At 43.8% G+C, this 25,770-nt stretch overlaps 1 protein-coding gene across 1 annotated transcript in view; it reads right to left on the reverse strand.

The window, feature by feature from the left end:
- Positions 1–25,770, reverse strand: part of LOC144792655 (pepsin A-like) — a 216,172-nt gene that overhangs the window by 163,741 nt on the left and 26,661 nt on the right. Inside the window, exon 4 of the mRNA XM_078667836.1 lies at positions 7,272–7,390. Coding sequence (XP_078523962.1) covers positions 7,272–7,390 — 119 coding nt within the window. The remainder of the gene's footprint in view (positions 1–7,271; positions 7,391–25,770) is intronic.

Here is a 25,770-nt window from a genome sequence, read left to right on the forward strand (position 1 = left end):
CTGCCTTCCCTGCGGCTAGTTCTGCTATTGCCAGCTCGACCTCTGTTTTAGTGATCTCTTTCTCTAATTCTTTCCTTGCGTCATCATCGACAATTTGTAAGATATTAGTTTCGCTAAGCCAGTTAACTAAGAACTCCTTAGTCTCATGAGCCGTATGTTCATCCTCATTCTGATATAGTTTTTGGTAGTATTCTTTAAAGCAATTAGTGATTTCTTTTTGAGTAGTAAATTTGTGACCGCAGTATTCAATACTTTTTATTGTGTTATGGGATTGAGTCTGTCGTGTTTTTAGGGCAAGATGTTTTCCAACGTTTTCCCCTACCTCGTAAGATTTGTTTCGATGAGCTTGGAAAATTTCTGCGGCTTTAACAGCTAGTTCATTATTTAACTCTGCCTTGAGCACTAGAATCTTTCTTAGGGTATCCTCGGCATGTTCACCATGTTGTATTTGATTAGCGTGTTTATATTCTAGGTGTGTTAATTCATTTATTAGTTGATTATGAGTTTTCATTCGTTCTTTCTTACGAACGGCAACAAATGTGGCAGTTTCCCCCCTTAATGCAGCCTTATAGCTGTCCCAAACGCTGAAGCGTGAAGCACTATATTGATTTGCATCGAAAAATTATTTTGTCCATTGGGCTATGTAAGTTATATATTCCTGATTACCTAATAATTTCCTATCAAATGTCCATTGTGTGTGGGCCCGATTATATCCCGGTACTTCCATTGTAATGTAGATAGCATTGTGATCAGAGATTGTTTTCGGGTCTTTAAAAATCAGGGTATCATGAGCAATATCTGGAGTTGCAAAGGAATAATCAATGCGGACATATTTCCGATGTGGATAAGAAAAAAAGGTGTATCCGGGATCTTTACCCTTTTTAAGCAGCCATATATCCTGGAGGTTGTGAATCTGAATTAAATTCAATACCGCTCTGAACACTCTGGGCTTCCGACCCGAATACATGTATTGGTTCTGGAGGGACAGGTTTTGATTAAATGTCAAATTAAAATCGCCACAGAGAATCAGGGTGCTTGGCCATGATGCTAATTCCATTTCCATTTCAACAAATAGTGTGGGGTCGTCAAGATTAGGGCCGTAGATTGAACAAATTGTGATACCCAGATCTAATTGGACAATGACCCATCGTCCGTGGTCATCGGCTTTTTTGCGTACCAGGTTGCCTAACCTAGTTCTTGCTAAGATTATGACTCCCCTAGTTCTGTTGGTTTGGGCTGTTGTGATCAGTATGTGGTAGCCAGGTATTTTTAATTGTTTAATTTCTCCGATTGGAATATGGGTTTCTTGTAAACAGATGATATCACAAGAACTATGGGCATTTATTTGACAAAATTGGGCTCTCTTGCCTTTATCGTTTAAGCCTGCCACATTCCAACATCCTATGTTTAACCTACCCATTTGGTTGTACTATTTTTAGATCAGTATTCATCAGACTGCGTTCCCTCTTAAGTATCAATTTGCTCATTTTTTTGTTTTTTTGCTCGCCCCCCCCAGACAGAGTGCACGCAGTGCGTCCTGTTTCCCACCCCCCACCCTCCTTTCTCCTCTCCTCCCTCCCCACCCCTTACCCTCCCAGAGCAGGCGTTGAGACTCCATCAGAGTCCACAGTGATGGATTTAGCCTACTCCGAATGGGACTAGTGCAGCATGCATTTTAAGGTGCAATAGTGACAATTTCCGGAGGAAAAAAAAAAAAGAGAACGATAGAACATATTGTGAGACATATTTAAAGTAGAGAAGATAAGAAATATATAGAAGAGAGGAAAAATAGAAAGATCAGTAATTGAAGATTAGAGTTAAGATAGTGTCTGTTAAGTTTCTTATTTTCCTATTTTCGAGTGTCGCAGCTTATATTCAAATACATAGACATAAACTAATATATACTATTCCGCGTAAAGATCAATGGTCTAAGTGTAATTTCATCTCTAGTCTAAACCGGCTGTCTCCCCGGCCTGCTCTCATATAAGTCTAGTTGTTCTTTCATAAGCTCTCTAGATATTCCTTGGCCTTAACCTCGGATGTAAAAAATTTTGTTTGTCCCATATATATCACTTTTAGCTTTGCTGGATTGTTCAAATATACTGTTGCCTTCTTCTCTTGAAAGGGTTTGATGAGTTGCCTGAGTCGCCACCTCCTTTCGACAGTCCAATGGCAAAAGTCAGGGCGCACGAAGTATGATATTGAGTCTTTTTTGCGGTGTTTATCAGGAGTAACTTTCTCCGCAATGGCCTGGCGAAGTAGGAAGTTTCCGAAATATACCAGAATTGCACGAGGATATTTACCTATAGGTGCCGTGGGTTTTAAAGATATTGGGACCCTATGTGCTCGCTGCACCTCGTATCCCCAATCCCAGGTATTTAATTCAGGCAGGGTATCACAGAGTAATTGTGTTATAAAGGTACGGCAGTCCTCGCCTTCCATTTTTTCTGGAATTCCCAGTACTCGTAAGTTGTTTCTGCGCAGTCTGTTTTCATAGTCTTCGAGTTTCCATCTTATGTCATGAACCTGTGCTTCAGTAGCTTCAAGTCGCTCATTTGTAGCTGCAGCCTCTGTCTCATTAACCGCAATTCGGTCCTCTATGTCATTTAACCTTTCAGTAAATGCACCCATGGTTTTAGACAGTTTGCGAACCACTCCTTGAACCTTTTGTAATCCGGCCCGAGCTTTGCGGCTGTCTTTAGAAGTTTCTTCCCGATGTGATGCTATAGCCTGCAACACTGTCTCCATTACTTGTGTTAAGGTGGTTCCTGAGGCCTCAAGAGTTTCTTTATCCAAATTATGATCTGAAGTTGGCCTTTGGGATCTTGGATCAGGAGTATGACTTTGGTTCAATGCAAGAACTGTTGGTGTATAATCCCACGATAGCTCATTGGTGCCCAGTTTTTTTCTTTTTTAGTATTGTTCTTTTTTTGTCGCGTTGGTCTTTTGGTGGATTAGGTTCGAAATCTGAGCTTAGGTTAGAGTCTGATTCGTTCCCCAGATCATCAGCTTCATCTATTTCATCAGTATCGCCTGACCAGCTAATATCCTTGGAAAAAGAGTAGAAATCAGTTATATCTTTATCAGTCTCTAGTGCCTCGATAGCATCGACGGGGTGCAGGTCTATTGTAGAGCTGGTTTGTGGTATTTCTAAATCAGGTTTAGATGTCTCCGTGGGTTTTAGGGTCTTCCCTTCCCTTCTCTCAAGCCCTTTGCTGGCCCCACCTTGTGATATGTGGGTTGCGTCAGAGGATAATTTTAATTGTATATCAGTTGTTACACTCTCTGGTAAGGGGTCGGTGAGTATCTCCATGTTGTTTTGGAGATTCGCGGAGGGGGCCTGATCAGCGGTATCACTACTCGTGCTGCTTTCAATGCTAGTTGTGAAAGGAGTTATAATTTCCTGCTGATTGACATGTTGTTTAATGTTCTTAATTATAGATACACTTTGTACATTGCAATTGTTATTACTGCCCACCTCTTGATTTACTAGGCTATTTTTGTCCGCAAAGTTCTCGTTAGGGTTATCCGTAGCAGCCTGGCTGTTGATTCCAGAACTGGGAGATGCAGATGCAGAAATAGAGGGGACAAGGTGGCTTACCTGCCCGACGATAAGACTGGGTCTCTCAGATACATCTCTGGACACAGGAACAGTCCCTCGACTTGGCTCTAGCTGCATCGCTTGTGCTTCCTGTGCCCCCGTCTGATTTAGTACATCATTATTATCTGCCGGTATTGGTACCACGAGGTTTGTCATGACCGATATTTCTGTTGCTGCACTGTCGCTTCCTTTAACCCCAGTGTCTACTGAGATGCTGCCCCCTTTGATGGGGGGAGCGGCTTGTTGTTTTTCAGTATTTTCAGTATTTTGTTGTGTGTCCTTCGTCATCGTTCTTTGATTAGCGGCACGAAACATTGTAGCCACTGTTGTAATATTTGCTGAAGCATTCTTAGCTGGCTGGGACATCAATGGTGTTTTGCTAGAGGGGGCCCCCCTCCGGGCCGGTGTTTTCTCCACTGTTTTCTCGAGTACCGTTGCTGTTGTTTCTGCCTGTGTTCCTTGCCCTTGTGCTCCCCCGCTGGTAACACCACGCTGTTGTTTGTTCGTTTCTTGATCTCGCAGTGCCTGGCGTGCAGCCCTTGTCTTAGCTGCTGCTGAGGCCACCGCTGCTGCATTTTTCGGGGCCATCAGTGGTAGCGAGGCAATCAGGCTTCTGTCCGATGCTGGATTCTGTTGACCCATCTCAATCACGGATCCCGCGGAGTTCGCTGCAACAGCGGAGTTTGACTGACAGAGCCAGCAGAAGAAGCGCAGTGCACGCGTAGATCGATGATTGCCGATCAACAGCCGGAGTACGGCAAACCCGACTGCGGAGGCAAGGAGTGTAAGCGGCGTACCTGCAGAGTGCAGGTCCTCAGCTGGTAAAGTTTTTAGCTCATAAAGCCGCTTTTGTTGCATGCCGAGTTCTTATCAGGGTTTTGGCATATTATTCATCAGAATTTCAATCCTTTCCCCTCGGTTAAGACGTCAGTTTCCCAGTTAATCACGGCATGCTCCGCTGTCCCATTCAGAGCTGCTACCGGCGTCTAGCCTGACGCCGCCATCTTGCCCATCAAGAAGTCAAATCTTCCGCTTTTGCAAATCAACCTATTAGTACATAGGTTTATTCGCAAAATCAGAAATGATTCGATGAAAATGAGTCAGAATTTGGAACAACTTTTACCAAATCAATTCTTAGAACATCTGGCTCTGAATACAAACAACCACAGTGGGGAAACTGTGGACAACATTCTATGGAGGCTCTTTAGGCCTTTTCCCCAATTTCTAAAAGTGCTCAGAATGATGGTCCGTCACTAGGCGCTAAGTGTCACCCGCATGAACTGTTAAGTAGTAGCTTCAAAAGCATAGTTCTCCCCTTACTGCTCACCTATTATGAGACACACAAACAACAACATATTTCCCAGTGCCTTTACTATGCAGAGCCCTTCATTCTAATAATATAATTTCCAGCTTTGGTAAGAATCCGTAACTCTATTTAAATCTCGAATGGTGTGATGTTGCACCTCTGTCCTTACAGTAGAGCTCTGCTTCACAGGGTGACTCTTACCAACTATGACTACTACAAACTGAGTAGATCCCAGCAACACTACACTTTGTTTCCGTCCTGAAGGTTGAAAAGCTGAGTTGTGCTTTTCAGAATTTGAACCTAAAACCTGAACATTTGCAAGCGGAATGCAGAGCGCTTACTCTGCACAACCACTACAAATATACCTAAAAAGCTGCTCCCTCCTACGTGCTAAGCCAGCCAGGGTCAATGGAGTCCTGGACTGCACCACCTACCCAGTTCTAGACTGGGACTCAGCTCACTGAGCTATTTTTCCATTACAGGAACTACTTGATTGACCGTTGGCTAGGTTAGTTAATGATACTTTGGCAAATGAATGTAGAATTTAAAATAAAGTTTTGCATCAGGGCAAAAAATTAAAGCAAAATGTTTTCGTACGAATTGTCCTACTTTTGATAAGGAGCAGAACACACTGATCTTGCCAATGTTCTCAATTGTGATAAGTGGCACGACGTTTCATAAAGATTTGTTTCCAGCTGTTTACTAGTCCAGCAGCTGGAATACCACAAAATACATTTGCCCTCTCTTAATTATAGGTAATGTGGCCCCCACTCTTCGAAATGATGAAGACATTTTTGGGAAATCAGAGGCTGGGCAGGCACAGTTCTGTTGTTTATGTCACGCAAACTAGCAAAGAAAAAGGATAAAAGTTCCGATCTTAGAGTTGGGTTTTTAGCATTGTGAATAATTGATAATAAATGTGTCACAGATGCAAAAACATTCCTCCAGTCTCCTGTCTGTAAGATTCCTTTGTGTGTTTAATCTGCCTCTTGCTGTTTCACAGCATTTTCTCCATCTGCAGATGTGCGCCATCATCCAGCTGTTGTTACTCTTTGGAAGGAGTAGGCAACAGCACATAACATGAGAGGCCAAAGCCTTTTAAAAGAGCAACCCTCGAAAGCTGTTGTTCCCACGCTTTCACAGAGAAAGCACAAGTGGTTTTTATTCTCTTTGGGCCAGATGTAGGTGGCCAAATACCGAGCGGTAACGCAGAAAATCGCTGAATTTCTACGTTACCGACCGGTATTTGGCTGAGAGCAATGTAGGTGAGTTTAAACCACAACAAACAAAATTGTGATTCCTTATTTTGCTCTTGCATTTAAGGAATCAGAAATTGCGATTCCTTAAATGCAATGTGAGCAGCACAAAAAAGTGCACTTCAGCCTCAAGGAATCGCCAATTACCACCACCTTCAAGTTGGTGGTAATTACTGATTTCCTTTAAAAAAGCACTTTTTTGCTTTTTTAAAAGTGCCATGTAATACACATCCATGCCCTTGGGGAATGTATATGTGCCACATGTGCACACATGCACATTTCAGCTGTGCAACAGGGTGTCCTTTTGACACCCTGGCACCCTAGAAATAGTTCCTGCTATTTGCGATTTTTCAATACTGAATCGCGAATAGTGAATATCTTCCCATTCATTCTTATGGGCATCCTAGCCCATAGGAATGAATGGCTAGGTATTCCTTATTAACGAATCCCAATTAGCGATTCGTTATTAAGGAATATTAAGGAATCGCTAACATTTTAGCGATTCCTACCTACATTCAATTTTGCCAGTCCTTAATAGCGATTCAGTAAAAATCGCTATTAAGGACTCGCTAAATTGAATTTACCTACATCTGGCCCTTTGTGAACTATGGGGCCTGGTAACAAACAGCATTTTGTAGTACATGTAGTTGTATTACAATAGCACGTGTGGAAGTCTCTGTATCAAACATACGCTCACATTCACAAAGCCACCCAAAGGATGCAATGTGTAAGCAAGTGAAAGTAGTACACAAATGCACAAACAACTGTAAAATATTAAACATCAATCATGAAAGCAAGAAGGCTGAGCCCATAGCCCAGGGAAAGACACACAGTGTGCTCGGGCTCTTGCTCAGCATCTGTGTTTTTCTTTAAATTACATGATGCCCTTTGAACTGAGCAGCACGTCTCTGCCGACGCTAGCACTGTGTGCGCCGCAGGGAATGTTCTTTCGGACTGATCAAAGGCGCGTGACTGCGTCCCCTCATGCGGTCAGCTATGTCACGTTTATTTTCCTGGTCGAGAACAGAGCCAAGGTTTGAAGAAACTCACCCACCCCCTCCAAAGACCCCCTTTCCTGTCTCCATGAAAAAGATGCGCTCTTATTTACCCAGACGGTGTCGTATCCCAGCACCCCGATCATGAAGCCGCTGCCGTACTCGATGAAGAGGTTCTGCTTGGTGCTTCTGAAGGTGGACGAGTTCTTGGGCTCGAACCTGGGGTGGCTGGCTGGAAAGAAACACAAGGAGACATCCCACTGAGTTACCACTCACACAAGGTGTCATGTTTGGCATAGTATTGATGAAAGCCCCTTGCGTCGCCGGTGCCACACTTTTTAATGTGGGAAAAAGTGACGTTTCGACGGCGCAAGGGGCTTGTAAATAAGCCCCAAAGTGCTTCGGGGGCAAGCAAGGACCACCCGTCTGCCCAATTTCCTATCATTCTTGATAGAAAGATCTAGAAGGTCTCCAGTTTTACCCATGTGCATTTAAGCCATTGATCTGCTGTCCCTGGTAATCTCGAGTTCACCACAAAGAGGAGTTTGCATCGGAATTACTGAAGCCATTTTGTACTGCACATAATTTGCCAGATGAAATCTGAATTTATATTCTGAGGTTTCCAGCTCAAAAATGGGAAAATTTGCAGAATCTCCCTTATAGCTCCTTCCGAACTGTGGAACTCGGATTGATGCGGTAGTACCACACTGGGAAAAAGTGAACCCCAAGATGTTGGAATTCCTCCAGGCTGTGTTGTTGTATCACGATAAGACAGACACATCAAGAAAATTATTTGCATACCCGGTGGCCAGCTGAAGACAACGGCAATTTCAGTGGTGGAGCTAAAGGGGAAGTCAGAGGGCCCATGGCCCTCCCTGGCTTTATTACTTGTTCTTGGAAGTGACAAAAAAGAAATCCTTTTATTGAATGCTTTACAATCGGTGCCCGGAGACCCCTCACAGCTAGTCCACCGAAGGAACCTCCCCTCCATTGCACTGTGGAGACCTAGCTCTTTGACCATTTCCCGGTGGAGCTACCTTGTTAGCTATTGAGGAGATGGGCTGCGGACTTCCCCCTCGGCCATCACCTACCCAGCCGGACAATGGGTAGACTTTCCTTCGTCTCTCTGCCTTATCCCCTCCCTGTTACCCTTTTACTTTACCCCCCTCACCCTTCTATGCACCACTAATCAACATGTAACCTGTAACTTATGTATTTTGCAACAATGTTTTTTTATAACTGATGTAACTTTCCTCATGGAAAGCGCTCTGATAACTCTGGGTCTAGCCAGATTCATGCCGCAGCCCTTACGCCACCAAAAAGTAGCCACCAAGGTCTCCAATGACTGAGACATCCTTCCTGGACTGACAATGACGGTGCCTCATGGGCGGATTCTAAAACTGTTAAACCACACAATACATCATTATCCCTAAATTTACCACTATTGTGTGTGCTCCTTACCAAAGCACTCCTTCTCCCCTTGTTGGGGAGGGATCCAACATTTATACCTAGGAGCCTCAGAGAACCCCCTGAGAGAGTCCACAGCGTCAAGGGAGCCACACACAGCGGAGGCGTGGGAATGGCGCCCCTTGCCAAAGCACTCCTTCTCCCCCTGTTGAGGAGGGATCCAGTATTTATGCCCCGGAGTTTCAGAGACCCATCTGAGAGAGTCCACAGTGCAAAGGAAACCACACACAGCAGAAGTGTGGGAATGATACCTCTTCCACTGGGATCACAGCACACCGGACGTCAGATACTGTTTTACCTCATCTTCCGGTTGCGTTTTCCTTCACCCTCCCCCTCCTCTTTCCCTCGCTCATTCTTGGTCTACCTCCCATGCTCCTATCCTCTCTCCCCTGATCTCTCCCCCCTGGTCTGCTTTTTTCCCTTACATCTAAGTATTTAACGCATGTAACTTCACTCTAGTAACTCATGTAACTTGTAACTATGCTCTGAAACAATGTTCGTCCTCAAGTAAAGCGCTCTGATACCTCCGGGTCTAGCCAGCGCTATATGAAACCTTTCAAATAGATAAAATAACAAAAATAAAAATAAATAAATTCATTTTTGCCAGTAAAGTAGCTCTTGCTCCATGCAGCCCTCCACTGGGACTCTTGCCAGGCGATACTTTTGTGGAAGAATCATCTCAGCCAGGGTGGGGCCATGTTCACAGCAAGAGAAGAAGAGGAAAATAACTCACTACCGTACATCCTCCAAAGCCACAAAAATGCACACAAAAGGTATGGTGGTGAACCCAGTTCAATTGGTGCCAAAGTCTTAATGTGGGCATTACAAAAATGGAAGGAAAAGCCTCACCCACCTTCCTGTGGAGTGCTTCATCATAAGCAATTCCATCTCACCTTGGTCGAATAATACCTCAAGTGGGGTCGACCTCAAGAAGATTGAGATCCTACATACAGAATGTTTTGTTCTGGATGAGTGAGGGGTCCAGATTGGATGATAAAAGTATCTCAGTCTAAACCAGAAAGATATCTCTTTATTATAAGTTACACATAGCAGGATCAACAGAAAATGGGTGGATACGGTGGGGTAGTATGTCTCCCTCATTCTTCTTACCTTCTAACTAACATGTTTCAGTCCTTTTACAGCCCAGAAGGGGCTTGGGGCTTCGTCAGGGTGAACAGGATCCCTATTGTGTCATAGTCCTGACTCAGCCTGTATTTTTGGCAAGAATAGATCTTACGGCATTAGCCAATTTGTAAAAGCTGCCCTATACTTTAGGGAACAAAGGCTCCACCGGTCTCACCAGAAGGGAGGTCACTCCTGTAGTCACACATTCGTCAAGGCAGTAGTCACACATTCGTCAAGGCAATAGTCCATCAGATCACCTATTTTCACCATCGATGGCACCGATTAAATTTACTTAGTGCCTGGGTTCTACACTATACCGTTTGCGGTCATGTTCAAGCACTGAAAAGAGAAACGTGGTACACTGTTTTTAGTGAGGCGGTCATACGGCAATATCAGCCGTTCATATCACTGCTGCAAGCCAGCTTTATACACCTGCTTCTCTCCTTCAACAGTTGGTGGTAGCTCTGCTGTCACTGTGGCCGTGGTTGTGAGGTGCACCACACCCCTCAATCTGCAGCTGTGTCTAACCCAGAGCATTAAACAGATGGGTCCAGCAGGTCTCAGACCTGGTAGTAATTAAAAACTGACTTTGAAACCATCCCTGTAGGGTCCTATATTCTCAGTGATCAATTTCTCAACAATGACATGAAGGTAATCCATGTCAGCAATTCAGTCTCTGTTTACATTTTACATTTTGTATTCCCTTAGATAAGTTTCTTTTTCTAGATGCTGTGTGTATGTAAATATTTCATGCAACATATAAATCTTGTGTTGTGAACACTGTGAAATTAGTGGCCTCCAGGTGTCTGTGTTAGTTCAGGTTTGGTGTAGGTGCTTAAGATGGGGCACAATTGAGTGCTCTGGAGCTGAGAATGAAGGCAGTGCGAGTTTCTCAAAGGGCCTGTTAGCGGGTCATAAAGGTGTTTCAGACTGTATGCTAATTCAATCCTTGGCCTCTCTCCAGAACACATATAGAAGTAGTCACATAAGTTCTGCTAATGGTAATGTTATGTGGGTATTTGTATTGCGCATGTACACTGACAGGTCTCTTGGCGCTGGAGAGTCTCAGTGGGGGAACAGTTTACACAGAGTGACGTCAAATTGCAGGCCAAGGAGAACAGCAATGTCTTAAGTTGTTTCCTGAAACGTAGGTAATCAACCTCAAGTCTGAGGGAGGTAGGAAGTGCGTTCCAGAGCATTGGACCCAAAAAAGAGAACTGGGTCCCACCTATGCATTTACGTCTGATTCTGGGAACCATCAGAAGGTTTTGATGTATAGATCTCAGAGTGCACTTGGGCGAATGCTTACTGAATAATGAAAAAATGAATCTAGGGCCGTTTTCTTGAAAGGCTTTGAAAAGAATACAGCCAGTTTTAAACATAGCTCGCTGCTCCACTGGGAGCCAGTGGAGATCTTTAAGCAAGGGGGTGATAAGGTAGATGATTCTTGCTGCCTCATTCTGGATCAACGGAAGACGATGTCTCTGGAATTGTGGGAGGCCTAAGTAAAGGGCATTGCCATAGTCAATTTTGGATAGAATAAGAGCTATAGCAGTTTGGGTAATAGCCTCTTTACTAAAGAATCGTCTGATCTTACACAATTTGCAAAGCTGGACAAAGCAAGCAGATGTAACTGAGCCGATTTGGGCACTCATAGAGAGATCCGCGTCAATATAAAGGCCCAGACTCTGGTTTAGGGGTAGGTGCCACACCAAATTCAGAGGGCGAGTAGGAGGGAGTCCAAGGAGCAAGTTTACTACTGGAAATAATTATCTCAGTCTTTTCAGAGTTTAACTTTAATTGGTTATTGTTCATCCAGGTTTTTACATGCATCATAGAACTCCTAATGAAGTCTTTAGATTCCGTGGAGTTCTCCAGGGCGAAGATTAGCTGCATGTCATCGGCGTTGTTGAAGATCGTTTCCCCCATCTGCCGAAGACCAGAAATCAGAGGTCGTATATATATATATATTAAAAAGAATCGTCGAGAGGGAAGAACCCTGTGGGACACCACAGCTCAAAGCTACCGTTTTGGATTTAAAAGGCAAGAGCCACACTGGCTGTTTGCGGTCATATAAGAAGGATCTAAACCAGTCAAGTGCCGAACCCCCGAGACTCGCTGCGGCAATGCAGTCCAACAACATTTTGTGGTTCATGGTGTCAAATGCCGCAGACAGGTCAAGGAGGATCAAAGCCTGAGTGCAATCAATGTCAGCCTGTCATTAAGGTCATCTATAACAGATAGAATCACAGACTCAGTGGAGTGCGCTGGACGAAAGCCTGCCTGATGGGTGTCCAAGAACTTAGTGGATTCCAAGAAGGAGCTGAGACAGCTGGCTATGTGAGTCTCCAGCAATTTATCTGGGAAAGGGAGAAGTGAAGTGGGTCTATAGTTCTGCAGTTTTTTGGGATCCAAGCCTCGTTTTTTTTTAAGTGGGTTGACCACATCCTTTTTTGTGTTAGGGTCACGGCAGCCACATTCGTGCAGGCATGCGCTGAGGAAGGGGAAAAAACGACATATCGCGGCAGTCTTGGTACAACCCCTGCCGTCAGACGCCACGTCAGCCACTACGTCACACGTGATGCGGAAACACTGTAATAGCGAGGCAGCGGGGAGAGACGCTGCTGATTATTCCGCCAATTGCTGGATTCCACTGGCCGTATTTCCTGTGTTCTTGGTCGGGTAAGAGTGCCCTTGGCACCGCTGTTTCTTTATCCTTTCTGGAACTTGTGAAGCCTGCTCATTCCGCTTCTACCTTTGGTGTGGAGTACTGTTGATTGCATATTCCCTACGTTGGCTGAGCTCCTAGTGCTAACTGGTTGGAGCTTTTGCGAGGGTATATACATTCTGGTTCTCTGTTTGTTCAAGGGTCCCTCGACTGTATAGTAAGTGACTATATTATTATGCCTTATTTCCCCTCATTGGCGAACTATCCACAGTCCTATTGTCGTTAAGAGTCATGCAGGGGGAAGGTTTGGCATATCTGATACACTCCTGATTTAGGGAATATCTGGCTTCAGTTTTACTTTTGGAGTGCATTTGCGGGTAGAGTGACTTAACTCCTTTCGTTGTTGAGTTCTGAACTAAAACTCCTTCTGGATACTATTTTCGGTACTTGTGTGAATTTTAATCAGTGTTCCAGACCATTTGTTCTCTGCTCTTAGTATTGTGACAATCACTGCTGCAACTCAACATTGTTTTGATTTCTTTATTATTGTCTTCCACAGGGGTGTAATAGACAGAGTGTCTTTTGAGCCAACGTGCCTGCCTCACTATCCCAGGTATATATCGCTGGGGTTATGGAGGTAGTAGTTATTGACGGAAGAATAGATTTTGACCTAATGGAATCTTTTATGTCTTCCAGAATGTTGTGTAAGGATTAGAGGTTGCACGCTCAACACCACTGTAAGTCAGCAAGCATATTTATCTTTAAAGGTTAGTGGAAGTATGGGTATTAAGGGAGATTGAGAAAGAGAGAGGTTATAAACCTAGTAGTAATTGCTTCTCTTTTGTGTCTCGTTACAGGTCTCCCTCCCTGCTGTCCCCATCCTTCCCTTCCCCTGCTTAACCACCCTTTAGTCTGTGTGTTCTCATATCCAGACTTGGGACTGTTGAGAGGTGGACCCCATAGAGCATCGGTTTGATCCTGAAGATACATTCAGGCCTGGGACCGAATAATCGGCCCACAAATAGATTTATTCTGCTGGTCGAGCTGATCCTAGGATGGCCACTTTAGACGACGTTATGGCGGCATTAGCCCTAGTTCAGGTAGAGCTTTCGGCTTCATGTACTGAAACCGCTGCTTTACAGGCGAGAGTGGACAGGATGCAGAGAAATCCTTTTGATTTTGGTAACCCAACACAACCCATACCTAGTTCGATGGTAGTAGAAATCCCTACACCTATACCACTTGCACCACCAGAAAAATTCACAGGAGACATACATAAGGTTCAGGTCTTTATAAATCTGATCCTATTACATTTTAACGGTATGGACCAGGTGCAACAGCGCGTTGATTGCTATTGCGCTGTTCTAACATCACTCTCTACTCTCCCCTGAGGCGGAAGCCGGGGGCTCTCTCAGCGATTTTGCTGCCTATATTTTTACCGTTTTTCACACTGTGACCTGAATTTTAAAAGCGTCGTTGTCCCCAAGTAGATTACTTACTTGGTAGGACTTTTAGTCTCTGGCAGCATTATTTGCCTGGAAACTGCTTTGTCGATCTCTGTGCAGCCGAGTAGGAGCTGGCGCAGTGAAAATAAAGGTAGGACTTAACGTCACTGACAGCCGCCATATTGAGTGAGGTCAGGGACCTACACTCTAGCTACAGGACGCCTCCCACTCTCCCAAACGGTCCATAAATTGATGATGTCACCTGGTCCGCGCAGCGGGCGGGCACAGCGGGCGCGCCGGCGACGCGCCGAAGGCAAGCCCGTCTGCGCCCGTCCGCAACTGGATGGGACCAGGGGCCACGACCCCTGTCCATTTACCTGGTCCTCATATAAGATATAATTCTAACGACCTGCTTGCCTTGAGACCCCCGGTAAAAAAGGAATGCGACCATTTACATCATCCTTTAAATCTTCCTTTCAAGTGCCGACACTGCAATCTTTTCCCAAGAGGTATTATGACAACTGAGCATCAGAATTTTTTTTAAATGTTTCTTTTAAATTGCAGATCGCTGCCTAAGCATCAAACTGAAATCTCCTTACTGCTCGAAGAGCTCAATCCGGATGTAGTCTTTTTCACGGAGACGTGGTTAACCGCATCGTCTGTACCTGACCTTGTCCAAGCCTTACCACAGGGATATCAGATAGCCAGAACAGATCGTACGTCAGGAAAGGGAGGAGGCTTAGCCATAGTGTTTAAAGATAGTTACATCTGCCGATGTAATTCCACTCCCATATTGGATTGTGAAAGCATGTCGTTTAGCTTGGAACTATCACCAAACATAAATTTTGCTGGTGTTCTGGCCTACCGCCCCCCTGGCTCTGTCAGACAGTTTCTAGATTCTGCGCCCTCAACAATTGCAGATCTGGCCATTACATCGGCCAATTTCACGCTGTTAGGCGATTTAAACATGCATTTCGAAGATACTGCTGACCATGCTGCCCAAGAATTAATTGCCGGCCTATCTGCACTACAGCTGATCCAACTTGTCTCCTCTCCCACACATATGAAAGGACATCTACTGGACCCGGTATTTAGTAATTGCCCAGGTCTAGTGATAGAGCCCTCTATTAACCTCCCGTGGACAGATCATCAACTTATCCCGCTAACTTGGTGTATCCCTAAATCGCCTGTTCTCCTGACAGGATGACGGGAGGCTCGAGACTGGCCTAAACTATCAACAGATGAGTGGGTTTGTGAACTTCAAGCCACAATCCCTCTGATCAATACAGATCCCACAGTAGCTAATGATATTTTCAATAGTTGGATAACTCAGTCACTTGACACTATTCTCCCAGTAAAAATATCGCAGACTAAAAGATCCAGAAAGTCAGCCCCCTGGTATACTATGGAGCTTAGGGAGATTAAACGCAAGCGCAAGAGGCTAGAGAGAAAATGGCGTTTGGGCTACGCAGATCTTGACAAAGCCGCTTATAGGAAATCCATTAGGGATTACAAGCTAGCGATTAAGAAAGCTCAATCCCAGCACTACACACAACAGATTAAGGATGCTAGGTCCAATTCGAAGGAAATATATAGGATAATAAAATGTCTCACTGTCCTTCCACAGCCTCCCGTAAACAGCGATGACTTACAAGTCCGCTGCAATGAGCTGGCAGATTATTTCTTTAATAAAATAGACTGTATTTACTCCACCTTTCCAGCTAATCAATCAAAGAATTTAATAGCCGTTCTTGGCTACCCCAAATATGATGTGATAGATAATATATCACCAGTGCTGGAGAACTTTCCTTTGCTACAGTCGGACCTATTATCCACTCTAATGACCCAGGTAAAATCGGGCTCCCCCGGCTATCCGGCCCCCCCTCGCTTCTTAAGAACTGTTAGTGAGACCATCCTTCCGGTTATGCTGAAGGTACTCAATGCCTCAATTTCCACCAATACAGTTCCCTCTAAGTGGAAAGAAGCCAGGATGAAAGCACTTGTTAAGAAGCTTAATATGAGCACCAACAATTTCAGTAACTACCGTCCAATCTCTCTGCTCCCCTGGGCCAGTAAGTTACTGGAAAAATATATCAACAGCCTTCTGACCACTTTCTTGTAGGATAACAGTCTCCTTGATCCCTCGCAGACTGGCTTTCGCCCCAAGCATGGGACGGAATCGGCTCTGTTGGCGGTCTTGGAGGAAACAAGGGGCATCTTGGATCGGGGAGGATCGGTGGCAGTCATCCTCCTCGATCTAAGTGCCGCCTTTGATACTGTAAATCATACAATCTTGTTACAGCGCCTCCGGGAGATTGGGATACAAGGAGGAGCGCTGGAGTGGATTCGTTCATTTCTATCCGGCAGAAAATTCCAGGTTTTTGAGGGAGCAACTATTTCCACAAGCAGGCCCTTGGACTGTGGAGTCCCACAGGGATCCTCATTAAGCCCGACGTTATTTAATGTATACATGAGACAGCTAGCTGGGGTCGTCCGTCCGTATGGCATTAAGATCGTGACCTACGCGGACGACACCCAGCTGGTGGTCTCTCTTACGTGGGCCGGAGACCCTGTGGGCACAGCAGATCGGATGGGATGCCTGAGCGAGGTTAGTAGGTGGATGACCCTGTCTTGTCTCAAACTTAATGGGGACAAGACAGAGGTCATGATGTTGGGACATCTAGCTCCATCTACAATTGACCAGATTTGGCCAGCCTGCCTAGGCACCCCCCCAGTCCCCAGGGATGCCATCAAGAGCCTGGGTGTCTGGTTGGATAAGTCCCTTACATTCGACCACCAGGCTGTCGTGTTATCTGCCACATCTTTTGGCCTCATTAGAATGTTGAATAAAATCCTTCCGTTGCTACCTTTTGAGGCAAGACAAATCGTGGTCCAAGGACTAATCCTCTCGAGGTTGGACTTTGGAAATGCGCTCTATCTTGGGGCTCCAGATTCTACATTAAAAAAGCTACAAGTAATTCAAAACTGCGCGGCTCGGACATTGCTTCAAATCCCTCAGAGGACCTCTGTAAAAGCCGGACTGACAAGACTACACTGGCTTCCGGTGAAGGATAGGATCAGTTTCAAATCTCTTTGTCTTGCCCACCAATCTTTCTTGGAAACCGGCCCATTAATTAGTCGCCCTTTAATTACTCCCTACTTACCCAGTAGACAGCTAAGGTCCACTAACGCTCTACTTGCCGCTGTGCCAAAGATTAAGCGGTCCAGATCAGGTGGTCGGTCCTTTTCTCTGAATGCAGCCAAGTTGTGGAACAGTTTGCCTCTTTACCTAAGGTCCAATTCTGACCTTACCTCTTTTAGGAAGCAACTGAAAACTTTCTTGTTCAATAAATAGTGTGTTCCTCTTCTTTCTGAACTTAAGCCCCACTGAGATTACTCGTTAGCACTCAGCGCTAGGACGCCCCCAGGCACTATCTGCACTTTAGAAAACCCATTTTCATTTCATTTCATTTCATAAGATTTTCTCTACTAATCAGGCAAGAGTAGCTTTTCTCATTTTCTACTTAGCAGGTGAAGCAGCTCAATGGGCAGTCCCTTTTGTTCGAAGAGGCAATCCTATGTAACATGATTGGGATGCGTTTAGGGAAGAGTTTGAGAAAACATTCGACCGCAGGACAGATACCTTCTCAGCAGATAGGGAATTGCTTGAATTAAGACAAGGGAACAAAGACTTGATAGGATATTTGAACACTTTCCGCAGACTGGTAGCGGAAATGCAACGGCAGGAAGGCAAACAATCCGCCATCTTTTATGAAGGCCTTAGGGATGAACTAAAAGATGTGATTGCCCAAGTGGATCCACAGCCTCAGACATGTTCTGCTTTAATAGAGCTGACCATGCGGTTGGACCATAGAATGAGAGAGCGAAGAGGGGAAGGCAAGAAAAAAAAAAGATACCTGCCACGCTTTAAAAAGCTAAGATCCCTGGATTCTGGAATGCTCGTTTCGGAACCAATTGAAATCGGAACGGTGAGAGCATCTTTAACTGTAGACAAGAGAGATCACAGAAGAAAGAACGGATTATGTCTGTACTGTGGCAAAAGAGGACATTATCTGAGAGAGTGTCCAGTCAAACCCAAGTTCAACCATACCCGCTTGGGATCATCCGTGGTGCACAGTACCAAGTAATTGACGGAAAACTGACGAGCTCGAGACGCATGGAAGGGGAGTGTTCGAGTAGAGTGTTTATCCCTTCTCTCAAGAAAGAGTCTGGTGTTATTCAGGAAAAAATTTTCATACCAATTGTGCTGTATATCGATAAAGAACCCTGTACTACACAAGCCTTGGTGGATTCTAGAGGCACAGATTGTTTTATGAATTTCACAGCAGCCCGTCGATTAGGGGAACAACTTGTATCCAAACCTATACCTGAGGTGGTGTTTGCAGTGGACGGCAAACAGCTTGAGTCTGGTCCCATATGTCAGGCCACCGAGCCATTTATCGTGGAATGTATAAAAGGACATCAAGAGCTTGTAGTGTAGTTCCTATTATCCCAATAGGCTCTGCGCATTGGAATAATACCTTCAATAGTATAGGCCTAGACCAGACGTTAACTAGGTCTTCTATTGTCGATATTAGACTTAAAGTTTTTGGTTTGCCAGCTAGCTCAGAGTTCACTAGAAACTTTCTCGAATAGGCAAGGAGGAGTTGAACCTCCCTGGATAGACAAGAAGGGATTTAGTTTCTGACAACCATAGAACATGACAACTTTGCTCTCCCCTAATCAAGAGTGTATCTCTAGAGTCGTGTGAAAACAAAAGACAACTTATTTTACTCAGTCAGTACGTGCATTCTTAGTCTCACCAGATTGTAGAGAAAAGGAAGAGACGGGCGTGTTCAATAAAAGATGTTATTTATTGATCAGTCTCTTTTCTCGTACAAGAGAAATGGATCGATATTATCGCAATACTTATGGTTAAGTAAAGTGCATACAATAAAAGCAGAAGTATAAAATAATACTGTAAAAACATGTATATGGTTTCTAAGCCATAAGGTGGTTTAAAATTGATAAAATAGATATATACATACATACATTTGACTAATCGTACTCAACTGGTGTTTCTAACTACGCCTACCCCGGTGTACCTGACCTAAGCCTAATACGTGGGCGGGAATAGAAAGTAGCAGTTTAAGTTAAGTTTGTTTTGCCAAGTGACTGACTCAAGAATTCTCTGCGAGGGGTTATTCAGTTCTGTACCTGGAATCTAGGATGAATGAGGGATGGTATCTCTCGTCTCTGGTCTCGATATTCCAGGCTGCCTGCGAGGGCTACCCGGAAGCGCCGGAGCTGGATTTCTCGGCAGGAGAAAGCAGCGTCTCGTTCTCAGCGCGTCAGGAAGGCGGGGCTGCGCCAGCGGGGTCTGCTCTGCTCTGGGCTTCGACAAGTCTGGCTGCTCCGATCTCGTCACCACCGCGTGTGTTTGCTTAAGGCAATACCGGTAATATTTATACCTGTAAGGTGCCGAGATTGACGTAAGGATGGACATAGATACGTCAATAAGGATGTCATACGACTTGGTCGTTAGCACATTCTTTTGCTGAAGTTCTCGATGAAATCAAAACAATGGCCGCAGGGTTTTTCCCAGGTTGTCATAGGTTTGATTTGTTTTGAGAACTCCGTATGCCTTATCAGGGGCTGGAGGAATATCGCTTGTCTAATTAGATGGCAAGCGTTATGACCTAATCAGATAACACGTTCCTGTGCCGTGGTGTGGCTTCATCAGATAACGGTTTCTGCATCATGGGATGGCTGCTAGTTAACTTGTTAACCAGAATAGGGTCAGGAATAGGGGGATCGATACAGAACCTATAGGAATACATCACACCCACTCCACGCTAACTATGGCCATGTTTACGAATCTAGGCATAGTAAAACATACTGTAGAGTATTGTGTATACCTTATCACCCCAAAATACATATAATGCATTTCGAATTTATCTAATATACGAAAAAAAATAGTCACATGTACTATATGCACTCAAGCTGTAGAATAATGCCAAAGTAATCAAGCATATGTATACATTATTACTAATCGAATATGAGAATTACACATGAAATGGCTCTTAATACAGAAGAAAAAGTTCGAGAGCATTCCATCACAAAAATAATTATGAACATACCAGCGAGCAGCTAATGTCTATAAAGTATCTAAAAATAGAAATTTCAGTTCTCTAAGAATAGTTCTTACTTTAAGCAGAAGATAAGTGTCCCGAAAAATCGTAAAAATATTTTGGGGCTGCTGAAAAAATTGCTGTCCGTGAACTGGAGGGAAAATTGTTCATGGTATTTTGTTATTAAAGTTGAAGGCCAAATTCAGGGTGTTGGGAACGCCGTGTGCTAGCTTGCTCAAAAGTCTCTATTTGTGCTCTGGTGAGAACATCATATCATTTAGACTGTCGAAAAAGCTGTCAACAGCTTCCTGGGAGAGTTCCACTAACTCGGAAAAAGTTGTAACCATGCATTCGTGTGCATGATTGTCTCCACTGACGTTTTGATTAGTATTGCTGACAGAAGGTCGTACCTGATCGATGCTGCTTTCATCTTGAACTTCACTACCCCTTAATCGTAGCGGTGAAGTCTCCACGAATGCCGTCATCAGGATTGGCAGCCGTTGAGGGCAGCACAAAGCATGAGCCTTTATTGGGCTCAACAATGTTTCTGCATCCATTGGCGCATCCGATTGTAGCGTCAGACAGGTGTCCAACACGCATTCTTCTCCACACAGCATGCACCTTAATACAGGTAAAACACATCGATGCCACATTGGTCGAAATGAAAGAAACCAAGTCATGTTCAGGTCTCTAAGCCAGGTTAGTCCCAGGATTTTTGATATCCGGTCCCGGTATCCAATGGCTCGGATTGTTTCTTCCCTTGTCGCAGGTGTTTTGTCTGTGACACGGTTTGCCATAACGAAATATTAGGACCAAGAATAGGATTCCTGCAATTAGTCCCAAAATGAGGGGAAGTCTGCCAAAAATCGAATGGACGAAGTCTGGAAAAATACCCAGTATGGCTTTGAATGGTGTTAATGCCATTGAGAATACTGTCTTAAATACTTTTGAGACTCCACTGGTATCAGAAATATTTAAGATTTCATTCAGGATTTCTGCAAAATGTATGGGGGAATTAGTTGATAACAATGAGTGAATCTCTGCAGTCGTCCTTGCGACTAGGAGATCATACGTTTCTTTTGATGACGTGAGCCTGGTTGGCGTCTGAAGAAGCACTGTTTCCATTCTGCTTAAAGTGTCTATTCGAATAGAAGTAATTTTCAAGTTGGGCCATGCCCTTGCCTACCTGTCTAGAAAGGAGCTGGGGAACAATAAGCGTCCACAGCACTTGACCTTCGCAGTCGTAGTTACGAGATAAGGAATCCCGGGCATAAGACTACAGCATCTGCGGTCCACAATTAGAATGTAACTCCCATTATAGAGTCTTTGAAAAAATGGTTCTATCTCTGTTGCAGGTGTGCCTAGCTGGTGACATGAAAGGTTATTTGAGTTCCCTTCACAGGCTCCATGCAAACTAATTCCATTACACAGAAGTGTACCGCTTAGTGACATCGCACAATTATTGCCACTAAGAAACACTTTCTGTCCTTTATTACTGACACATGCATGTGAATAGGGCAAGTTCCATGTTGTCTTAATGTACCCTTTTCCCAATTTTTCGTACATGCCAGCCTGTATATATTTTTGGCAGTATTGAAACCTGAAGGTTGATATTGGAATATTAATTATCCCATGTATTATCCATTCACTGACAGGTCGTTCTGACATTGTCACTGGTAATCTCTCGAGTTTCTCAATGCTCAGGATTGTATAATCAGCACCCTTTTGTGCCATACTGATTTGTTTATCAGTAAGGTTAAAGATATTGAATAGTGACGTTGTGTTGATTAAACGCCAAGGCACATAGCCTGAACGCAGATTTTGTAACGTCCAGCCAAGCTGTACAATAGAACGCAATTGAGACTGACGGTGTTGTAACCACAGTAAGTCTTGCGATAATATGTCGATTGCTGAAGACACAATGCTGTCCAAAGAAAAAATTCTGGAGGACAGAGTCATTAACCCATTGTCCACTACAGAAAGTGATTTTTCCAAATGAATACGGTCAATTTCCCGTATACTTTCTGCTGTCTCAATTTGAGTCACCTTCCAGGCCTCGTTGTAAGCTGCATATACAGAGGCTGCTATGAAACGTTTCTGACGCTGTTTGCGCGGTCCCATAATGAAATCACGCAAGTCAGCACCATCAGTAAGTAAAGTTAGGTGTTGCTTAATTTCTGTCAGTGTGGAAGTTTGTAGCCATTGAAGGAATAATTTGCCCACACTGTAGGTTGTTATTATCCCTGGGTGTTGTCTTTGGGAATATCTAGGGTCTGGCCTGGTCAATGTGAACCCCTGTGTTTTGTTCAGGAATCTATCTTGACAGTTGTTAGCATCTGTGGGCCAGATTAACCATTGTTTCCAATCAGGATTTGTTCTGTTTTGGTTTAATACATAGTTTACGTCTATCTCTTCATCTGTAGAGCTATTGCTGTTCATTGTTGGCTTTGGAATAGACGGTTTATTTAAATCTTTGATTTTGGCTAGGCCAAAACAGGTAGTTTGTTGAACAGTGTCATTCAAAAATATAATTTGTTCTGGGATCATGCAGGCTCTAAACAATGATTCTATACCTTGTACTTGCCATTCTTTTGTACCCTAAACACTTTTTACTTCAACATTTTTCTCCCAATAATCAAAACCAAAAGTATTCATTTGTTCTAAAAATGAGTCTGAATATATCAATTTCGTGTTTGTTAGCATGATCTTTGTCCCTGTCTTATTTGACAATTTGAAATAAAATGTTTCAGCATTACTTGTGTTGAACCCTGAAAAGTATGAATATTTGTCGTAAAAGGTTCTTGAGCTTCCTTTTGGAGGGGTTGCACAATGTTCCCATTGATTATAATTTAAAACATTTCTAGGTTGTGCAGATTTATGTAGAAAATGGTTACCATAGTGGTTGTAACAGTACATACTATCATAATTAGTCGAACCCTGCAAATAATCATGTTTGGTAAATTTAGCAGACATCACTAAATCAGACATCATATCATTTATGTTTTCAAAGTCCCAATCATCAACAAATGAGCTTGGTTTTACAAAGTCACTTAACGAGATCTTGATTTGGTGTGGATATTTCAGGATTTCAACCAGACCATACATTTCGTAGTCAGTATTGTCCCATGCTACCCCACCTGGTATAGGATTGGCTGTGAAGTTGACTGAAGAAAGTTCTCTTTTCTCGACGTGTGAAGATGTGTGTGGCTTGAGGATCAAGTTGATTTTCTGACTTGCTGTGTCCATTTTAGCATATTTTCCCTCAATGAAGCGTCCCAAAGTTAGTACCATGATGAGCCAAAGTATGAGGATAAATGCACCAAAGCCCACCCAAAATTCAATCCATGGAGAAATTAGATATGTTTCTTTCAGTTGTTTCAAAAGTTCTGTAGCTTTATCTTTAAAGGTTTTTGATGATGGCTGTGTTTTCGATTCACTTAGGTCTTCAGAGGAATCATCGAAGTTTATGAAGTAGCCGGATGCAGTTCTGTCAATCGTTCCAATTGCTTCAGGATTACTGTTTCTTTCATATTCGTTTGTTACTTCATTGTAGGTTGGTGTGTCTCTACTAAATGTTTTTATTTGGGTTGTTAGAGGTCTGAGTTCCAATGCATTGTTGCATAGTCCTTGTTGTTGTTCTATAGGCGTTTCGAATGTGATTAGCCTCTTAGTTTGGACCTCTGTATTTGTAGCAAACCTTGGTGTTCTGCTACTTATCGGGAGTCCACTTGGCCTACTGTTTGTTATCCGCCACATGATTGTGGTTTTACCAGGTCGATGGATACAACTCGGTTCTCCTTTTTACCAGCAAGCGGCGGTAGTACAACTGATCTTGTCCCGTTGATAGGCAAGACAGGAACTGCTTTTCTGTAAGAAGGCCCAAATTCCTTCTTTACCGCGATCTTTTCTCTGACTAGATCCCCGACTTTTGGAATCCAGACAGGTCTTGCTGGGACAGGTGGTGGTTCTTCAGTGGTTGTTGGCTGCTGTTTCAACTTTATGTTGCTCAGGTCTTTTCTTGTTTTGTTTAAGTCCTGTAAAATAGCCAAACGATCTTTGATATCAAAGCTTTTTTCCTTCACCACTGAAGTCTGACTGTCAAGATCTAAGACTAACATCCTAGTTCCAAACAATAATTCGTACGGACTGAATCCCTTCAGAGAATTTCTTGGCAAGTTATTTAGACTATGTTGGACACTTATTAGATGTTTGACCCACCCAGCTCCCGAACCTAATACCTTTGCTGTTATAGTTTGCTTTATGTCACGGTTTTTTCTTTCTACAATTCCGTTCCCCTCAGGGTGAAATGGACAAGAGTACCGCAATGTAATGCCCATGCTGACCATGGCCTCCTTATAAGCTCTAGAGCTAAAAGCAGGACCATGGTCCGAATGCAGCATGCCAATTGCGTATGTGCCGATAAAGACTCGCAAATCTTTTATAACAGTTCTGGCGTCAGCCGTTCGCTGGGGCCACATCCATATGAATCTCGTGCATGAATCCACTGCGACCAGGATATATTTATAGTTACCATCCCTTTGTAAGGGACCACAGTGGTCCAGATAAACACAGGCTAATGGTTTATCTGAGATTAGAAGGGGCGTCTGCGCTGGTCGTCTCACCGTTGATACTTTCATTCTTTGACATATTTCACATTCTAGAACATAGTTCCTTGTTTGTCTTCTCATTTGTGGCCACCAGTATCTCTGTTTTAACAATGATACTGTGGCTGAGACGCCAGCATGTACAGAAGCGAGCCCTTCGTGTGCCGCTATTATTAGTCCTAACCTATGTTCCATGTTTGGAATTGCCCTATCCCCCACTCCAGGGATTCGAGCAAACGGAACATTATTTGCATCAGTTATGTATGAGTATTTTACTGGAAAGCCTTTCGGGAGTGTTTCTATCGAATCCTTTTCTGTAGCGCTGACAGCCTGTAATATTTCGCTGTCTATTTTTGTTTTTGACCGTGTGATGGCAGCTACGGAAGCCGTTTGCACAGCTGCCTTCGCGGCCTCGTCAGCCAATGAATTCCCTGCAACGTGAACGCCATCACGTTGATGACTCAGTGTATGTATCACGTGAGTCTTTGGTAGTTCTTTTTGTAAAAGAACTACTTGTTCCCAGAGCATTTTATGCTTGATTGTGCCTCCTTTTGCATCCTTAAAACCATTCTAAAGCCAGATCTGCAAGTATTCATTGTAAGACTGAACGCAATAATACGAATCGCACACTATGAGTGTGGGGAATTCTCGATCGGTATTTTCAAGCGCCATCTTGAATGCCAGTAGTTCAGCTCGCTGAGCTGTACAATCTCCCAGAGATTGTGTTTTGGTGATAGCTGGTTTAAATTTCCCTTCGTGCCAGCGACCTTTAACAATCGCGCACGCAGCACTGTAAGCTTGTTTACCCCCCACTGCGGGTTGTGCTGATCCGTCTGTGTATATTATACAGCCGTAATTCTCTAGAGGCAAAATTTCGGTCGGCGGAGGACATTCAAATTCGTATTGGAGAAATTCTTGTGTTTTTAAGTTGGGATCAAATTCGTATACCACGTCTGTTGCAGCAAGAGAATTAACCCACTGTATCCACCTTGGATGTAGTGCTTTAGCATTCGGAATGCTTGCCTTTGTTACCGCCTCTAGGGCTGGTATCGGTGTCACGATTATTATTTGTTTACCTTGTGCCAGGGCTCGTTCTTTTGCTATAGCTGTCTGTGTTGCAGTTAGAATTTTTTCCGTTGGGCTAAATTTCATTTCAGCTTTAGTGTACACGT

Source organism: Lissotriton helveticus, chromosome 1_1, assembly GCF_964261635.1.
Source record: "Lissotriton helveticus chromosome 1_1, aLisHel1.1, whole genome shotgun sequence".
Taxonomy (NCBI): domain Eukaryota; kingdom Metazoa; phylum Chordata; class Amphibia; order Caudata; family Salamandridae; genus Lissotriton; species Lissotriton helveticus.